Below are 7,844 nucleotides of genomic sequence, written 5' to 3' on the forward strand. Positions count from 1 at the left end.
TAATCGTCACGCAATCTCTTCTCAATGTCAGGGTGTGAGTCGAGAAATGTGCTTCCTCTAAAGTACGTTATGTCACGATTCCAAAGCTGTACAATATTACAGATAGCAAATGAATTATCTCACATCTCGGGAAAATATTTATAATATTGTATTTGTTGTTGATGAAATACATGCTAATGTTGGATGAACTAGTGTTGTATTGACTCTCGTTCACTCCTTGAAGTAGAGCTCTCCTTGTCCCATCATTTTCCAGATATGACTGTACTGTGCAGCCCGAACAAATGGCTCAGCTTCAAATTGTTAGTGATCAATTTAGTGATACCCCGAGCCCTACCCGTAGCCTAGTTATTAATTTTAAAAAAAGGCCCTATCTGGCCCTAACCCGATGTATAATGTCAGGGCCTGTCAGGCTCGTGTCGGGTAGCAGAGCTCTACTTTGCGGTTAATCATAATGCTTATTGAAATATATTTTTTCACCTCTGTGTACAGGCAGTATGAGACCGTGGTACCAGTAGAAGACCCCATAGTGACGGAGGTGACCTCCACTCTGCAGGAATGGGCCTTGCTATGGAAGCAGCTTTATGTGGTGAGTACAGTCCAACTCATATCTTGTCCCACTATTTCATAACAGAGTAATAATGATCATTATATTATTGTATTTATTAACGTGAGGTGTGTTGCTGCGCTAAAGTTGAACTCGTGTCATCTTGAGTGTGTGGCATGTCACTATGGAGATCCAGGATTAACAAGACACGTTTGTATCATACTCTAAAATGCTGTATGTACGGTTCTATGATATGATTCCCGGATGGCATACCATTAGAGGTATATCAACAAAAAAAAAATATCTACTCAAAGATCCACCATGTCCTATAAAATGGTAGACAATAAGGTACTCAGCAAAAAGGTCTGATTTCAATATTACTGAAAAAAGGACCCAGATGGTAAGTATAAAGCAAGTCTCTTAGGGGTTGTCTCTATAAGTTTGACATGTCTAGCCACTGGGATTTTTCCCATTTTTCAATGCAAAACTGCCCCAGCTCCTTCAAGTTGGATGGGTTCCGCTGGTGTACAGCAATCTTTAAGTCATACCACCGATTTTCAATTGGATTGAGGTCTGGGCTTTGACAAGGCCATTCCAAGACATTCAAATGTTTCCCCTTAAATCACTTGAGTGTTGCTTTAGCAGTATACTTAGGGTTATTGTCCTGCTGGAAGGTGAACCTCCGTCCCAGTCTCAAATCTCTTGAAGACAGAAACAGGTTTCCCTCAATAATTTTTGTGTATTTAGCGCCATCCATCATTTCTCCAATTCTGACCAGTTTCCCAGTCCCTGCCACCACCATGCTTCACTGTGGGGATGGTATTCTCGGGGTGAGAAGAGATGTTGGGTTTGCGCCAGACATAGCGTCTTCCTTGTTGGCCCAAATGCTCAATTTTAGTCTCATCTAATCAGAGTACCTTCTTCCATATGTTTGGGGAGTCTCCCACATGCCTGATAAAAGTTTCTGATATTTTTCTATAACCCAATTTTGATCTGTACTTTTCCAGAACTTTGTCCCTGACGTTTTTGGAGAACTATTTGGTGTTAATGGTGCCGCTTGCTTGGTGGTTGCTTGGTGGTGCCCCTTTCTTAGTCCTGTTGCAGACTCTGGAGCCTTTCAGAACAGGTGTATATATACTGAGATCATGTTACACTTAGATTGCACACAGGTGGACTTTATTTAACTAATTATGTGACTTCTGAAGGTAATTATTTGCACCAGATCTTATTTAGGGGCTTCATAGCAAAGGGGGTGAATAGATATGCACGCACCACTTTTTTTTTTTTTTTGCAACAACTTGCAACTGAGAAACAGACACCTCACAAGTCCTCAACTAGCAGCAAAACACCAGTCTCAACGTCAACAGTGAAGAGGCGACTCCGGGATGCTGGCCATCTAGGCAGAGTTGCAAAAAAAAAGCCATATCTTAGACTGGCCAATAAAAATTTAATATTAAGTTGGGCAAAAGAACACAGACACTGGACAGAGGAACTCTGCCTAGAAAGCCAGCATCCCGGAGTTGCCTCCTCACTGTTGACGTTGAGACTGGGGTTTTGCGGGTGCTATTTAATGAACCTGCCAGTTGAGGATTTGTGAGGCGTCTGTTTCTCAAACTAGACACTCTAATGCATTTGTCCTATTGCTCAATTGTGCACCGGGGCCTCCCACTCCTCTTTCTATTCTGCAATTTCTCGCATGGAATAGCCTTGATTTCTCAGAACAAGAATATATTGAAGAGTTCTCAGAAGAAAGGTCTTTGTTTCTGGCCATTTTGTGCCTGTAATCGAACCCACAAATGCTGATGCTCCAGATACTCAACTAGTCTAAAGAAGACCACTTTTATTACTTCTTTAATCAGGCCAACAGTTTTCAGCTGCACTAACATAATTGAAAAAGCTTGTGTCACTTTGCAGCTCTCAGCTGTGCTTCCCTTTGTAGTCTGTAATGGTTTGCAAGCCCTGCCACATCCGATGAGCGTCAGAGCCGGCGTTATATGATTCGATCTTAGTCCTGTATTGACATTTTGCCTGTTTGATGGTTCATTGGAGGGCATAGTGGGATTTCTTATAAGCTTCCGGGTTAGAGTCCCTCTCCTTGAAAGCGGCAGCTCTAGCCTTTAGCTCTGTGAGGATGTTGCCTGTAATCCATGGCTTCTTGTTGGGGTATGTACGTACGGTCACTGTGGGGACGACTTCATCAATGCACTTATTGATGAAGCCAATGACTGATGTGGTGTACTCCTCAATGCCATCGGAGGAATCCCAGAACATATTCCAGTCTGTGCTAGCAAATTGTCCTGTAGCTTAGCATCTGCTTCATCTGACCACTTTGTTGATCTAGTCACTGGTGCTTCCTGCTTTAATTTTTGCTTGTATGCTGGAATCAGGAGGATAAAATGATGTTCAGATTTGCCAAATGGAGGGCGAGGGAGAGCTTTGTATGCATCTCTGTGTGTGGAGTATAGGTGGTCCAGAGTTATTTTTCCTCTGGTTGCACATTTAACATGCCAATATAAATTTGATGTTTCCCTGCATTATAGTCCCTGGCTGAGCATTTTCTTGTTTGCTTATGACGGAATACAGCTCATTCAATGCTGTCCTAATACCAGCCGCTGTGGTGGTATGTAAACCGATACAAAGAATACAGATGAAAACTACAGCCAGCTGTATGTTGATGTTGTCGTCGTTCAGCCAAATCAAATCAAATTTTATTTGTCACATACACATGGTTAGCAGATGTTAATGCGAGTGTAGCGAAATGCTTGTGCTTCTAGTTCCGACAATGCAGTAACAACCAACAAGTAATCTAACTAACAATTCCAAAACTACTGTCTTGTACACAGTGTGAGGGGATAAAGAATATGTACATAAGGATATATGAATGAGTGATGGTACAGAGTAGCATAGGCAAGATACAGTAGATGGTATCGAGTACAGTATATACATATGAGATGAGTATGTAAACAAAGTGGCATAGTTAAAGTGGCTAGTGATACATGTATTACATAAGGATACAGTCGATGATATAGAGTACAGTATATACGTATGCATATGAGATGAATAATGTAGGGTAAGTAACATTATATAAGGTAGCATTGTTTAAAGTGGCTAGTGATATATTTACATAATTTCCCATCAATTCCCATTATTAATGTGGCTGGAGTTGAGTCAGTGTCAGTGTGTTGGCAGCAGCCACTCAATGTTAGTGGTGGCTGTTTAACAGTCTGATGGCCTTGAGATAGAAGCTGTTTTTCAGTCTCTCGGTCCCAGCTTTGATGCACCTGTACTGACCTCGCCTTCTGGATGATAGCGGGGTGAACAGGCAGTGGCTCGGGTGGTTGATGTCCTTGATGATCTTTATGGCCTTCCTGTGACATCGGGTGGTGTAGGTGTCCTGGAGGGCAGGTAGTTTGCCCCCGGTGATGCGTTGTGCAGACCTCACTACCCTCTGGAGAGCCTTACGGTTGAGGGCGGAGCAGTTGCCGTACCAGGCGGTGATACAGCCCGCCAGGATGCTCTCGATTGTGCATCTGTAGAAGTTTGTGAGTGCTTTTGGTGACAAGCCAAATTTCTTCAGCCTCCTGAGGTTGAAGAGGCGCTGCTGCGCCTTCTTCACAATGCTGTCTGTGTGAGTGGACCAATTCAGTTTGTCTGTGATGTGTATGCCAAGGAACTTAAAACTTGCTACCCTCTCCACTACTGTTCCATCGATGTGGATAGGGGGGTGTTCCCTCTGCTGTTTCCTGAAGTCCACAATCATCTCCTTAGTTTTGTTGACGTTGAGTGTGAGGTTATTTTCCTGACACCACACTCCGAGGGCCCTCACCTCCTCCCTGTAGGACGTCTCGTCGTTGTTGGTAATCAAGCCTACCACTGTTGTGTCGTCCGCAAACTTGATGATTGAGTTGGAGGCGTGCGTGGCCACGCAGTCGTGGGTGAACAGGGAGTACAGGAGAGGGCTCAGAACGCACCCTTGTGGGGCCCCAGTGTTGAGGATCTGCGGGGAGGAGATGTTGTTGCCTACCCTCACCACCTGGGGGCGGCCCGTCAGGAAGTCCAGTACCCAGTTGCACAGGGCGGGGTCGAGACCCAGGATCTTGAGCTTGATGACGAGCTTGGAGGGTACTATGGTGTTGAATGCCGAGCTGTAGTCAATGAACAGCATTCTCACATAGGTATTCCTCTTGTCCAGATGGGTTAGGGCAGTGTGCAGTGTGGTTGAGATTGCATCGTCTGTGGACCTATTTGGGCGGTAAGCAAATTGGAGTGGGTCTAGGGTGTCAGGTAGGGTGGAGGTGATATGGTCCTTGACTAGTCTCTCAAAGCACTTCATGATGACGGAAGTGAGTGCTACGGGGCGGTAGTCGTTTAGCTCAGTTACCTTAGCTTTCTTGGGAACAGGAACAATGGTGGCCCTCTTGAAGCATGTGGGAACAGCAGACTGGTATAGGGATTGATTGAATATGTCCGTAAACACACCGGCCAGCTGGTCTGCGCATGCTCTGAGGGCGCGGCTGGGGATGCCGTCTGGGCCTGCAGCCTTGCGAGGGTTAACACGTTTAAATGTCTTACTCACCTCGGCTGCAGTGAAGGAGAGACCGCAAGTTTTCGTTGCAGGCCGTGTCAGTGGCACTGTATTGTCCTCAAAGCGGGCAAAAAAGTTATTTAGTCTGCCTGGGAGCAGGACATCCTGGTCCGTGACTGGGCTGGATTTCTTCCTGTAGTCCGTGATTGACTGTAGACCCTGCCACATGCCTCTTGTGTCTGAGCCGTTGAATTGAGATTCTACTTTGTCTCTGTACTGACGCTTAGCTTGTTTGATAGCCTTGCGGAGGGAATAGCTGCACTGTTTGTATTCGGTCATGTTACCAGACACCTTGCCCTGATTAAAAGCAGTGGTTCGCGCTTTCAGTTTCACGCGAATGCTGCCATCAATTCACGGTTTCTGGTTAGGGAATGTTTTAATCGTTGCTATGGGAATGACATCTTCAACGCACGTTCTAATGAACTCGCACACCGAATCAGCGTATTCGTCAATGTTGTTGTCTGACGCAATGCAAAACATGTCCCAGTCCACGTGATGGAAGCTTGGTCGGACCAGCGTTGGACAGACCCCAGCGTGGGAGCCTCTTGTTTTAGTTTCTGTCTGTAGGCAGGGATCAACAAAATGGAGTCCGAAAGGGGGGCGGTGCAGGGCCTTATATGCGTCGCGGAAGTTAGAGTAACAATGATCCAAGGTCTTTCCACCCCTGGTTGCGCAATCGATATGCTGATAAAATTTAGGGAGTCTTGTTTTCAGATTAGCATTGTTAAAATCCCCAGCTACAATGAATGCAGCCTCCGGATAAATGGTTTCCAGTTTGCAAAGAGTCAAATAAAGTTCATTCAGAGCCAACGATGTGTCTGCTTTGGGGGGGATATATACGGCTGTGATTATAATCGAAGAGATTTCTCTTGGTAGATAATGCTGTCTACATTTGATTGTGAGGAATTCTAAATCAGGTGAACAGAAGGATTTGAGTTCCTGTATGTTTCTTTCATCACACCATGTCACGTTAGTCATAAGGCATACGCCCCCGCCCCTCTTCTTACCAGAAAGATGTTTGTTTCTGTCTGCGCGATGCGTGGAGAAACCTGTTGGCTGCACCGCCTCGGATAGCGTCTCTCCAGTAAGCCATGTTTCCGTGAAGCAAAGAACGTTACAGTCTCTGATGTCCCTCTGGAATGCTACCCTTGCTCGGATTTCATCAACCTTGTTGTCAAGAGACTGGACATTGGCAAGAAGAATGCTAGGGAATGGTGCACGGTGTTCCCGTCTCCGGAGTCTGACCAGAAGACCGCCTCGTGTCCCTCTTTTTCGGAGTTGTTTTTTTGGGTCGCTGCATGGGATCCACTCCGTTGTCCTGTTTGTAAGGCAGAACACAGGATCCGCGTCGCGAAAAACATATTCTTGGTCGTACTGATGGTGAGTTGACAACACCGTGAAGCATCGTGAAGCATAAGATGTTCCAGTTTTTAATGTCCCGTTGGTAGTTTAATATGCTGCGTAACTCTGGGATTGCTAGCAGAATGGAGGGAAGTGGTGGTTTATTCGATCGCCTACGAATTCTCTTTCTCCGCCTCCTCTTCAAACAGTTCAGGGGATCGGGGCCTGTTCCTGAGGAAGTAGTGTATCCTTCATTTTATTCAGAGTTGTGAATGGAAAAAAAAAATTATGCTAGTCCATGGTGAGTAATCGCAGTCCTGATGTCCAGAAGTTATTTTTGGTCATAAGAGAAGGTGCAATACATTTTCTCATGATTATATGGTGAGACAGCTGGGGTATAGTGGCTGACAGAGGTTATTTTGATTTATTTTACTAAGTCAGTTAGGAACAAATTCATTTAACCTTTTGGTTACTAGTCCAATGCTCTAACCACTAGGCTATCCTGCCGCCGTTATATGGTGAGACTACTAGATGATTGGAGTTATGGGACATTATGATAGTAATGGTGATGTGTAGGATAGCCATCTCTCCAGTGATGTTTTACCTAAACCATATAGGATGGTGTGTTTTAGCCATCTCTCCAGTGATGTAGAATTAACGGACCAAGGCGCAGCGTGTGTACAGTTCCACATGTTTAATTAAACAAACTCACCAAAACAATACAGAACAAAACGGAACGTGAAGTCAAATGCAGTGCACACAGGCAACTACACACAAACAAACAAGATCCCACAAAAACCCAGTGGAAAAAAGGCTGCCTAAATATGATCCCCATTCAGAGACAACGGTAAACAGCTGCCTCTGATTGGGAACCATACGAGGCCAACATAGACAAATAATAGCCTAGATAACCCACCCTAGTCACACCCCAACCTAACCAACATAGAGAATAAAAGGATCTCTATGGTGAGGGCGTGACATTACCTCCCCCTCCAAAGGTGCGGACTCCGGCCGCAAAATCTGACTCATTTAGGGGAGGGTCCGGGTGTGCATCTAATGTCAGGGGCGGCTCCGGTGCAGTGCTAAGTACCCACTCCACTGACGGATCGCCGCCGTGAGCTCCGGACCGTGGATCGTCGCCGGGGGCTCCTGACAGTGGATTGTCGCCGGAGGAACCGGACCGTGGACCGTCGCTGGAGGAACCGGAACGTGGATCATTGCCGGGGGCTCCGGACTGAACCCTCGCAGGAGGCTCTGGACTGGGAACCCTCGCAGAAGGCTCTGGACTGGGAACCCTCGCAGGAGGCTCTGGACTTGGAACCCTCGCAGGAGGCTCTGGACTTGGATCCCTCGCAGGAGGCTCTGGACTGGGAA

General features: G+C 46.0%; 1 protein-coding gene across 7 annotated transcripts in view; it reads left to right on the forward strand.

The window, feature by feature from the left end:
• dock3 (dedicator of cytokinesis 3) overlaps positions 1–7,844 on the forward strand; it is a 410,366-nt gene that overhangs the window by 202,552 nt on the left and 199,970 nt on the right. For all 7 annotated transcript variants that reach the window (XM_036984224.1, XM_036984227.1, XM_036984223.1 and 4 more), the window contains exon 5: positions 490–586. In XM_036984224.1, coding sequence (XP_036840119.1) covers positions 490–586 — 97 coding nt within the window. The remainder of the gene's footprint in view (positions 1–489; positions 587–7,844) is intronic.

This window comes from Oncorhynchus mykiss, chromosome 7 (assembly GCF_013265735.2).
Source record: "Oncorhynchus mykiss isolate Arlee chromosome 7, USDA_OmykA_1.1, whole genome shotgun sequence".
In the NCBI taxonomy this organism is placed as follows: domain Eukaryota; kingdom Metazoa; phylum Chordata; class Actinopteri; order Salmoniformes; family Salmonidae; genus Oncorhynchus; species Oncorhynchus mykiss.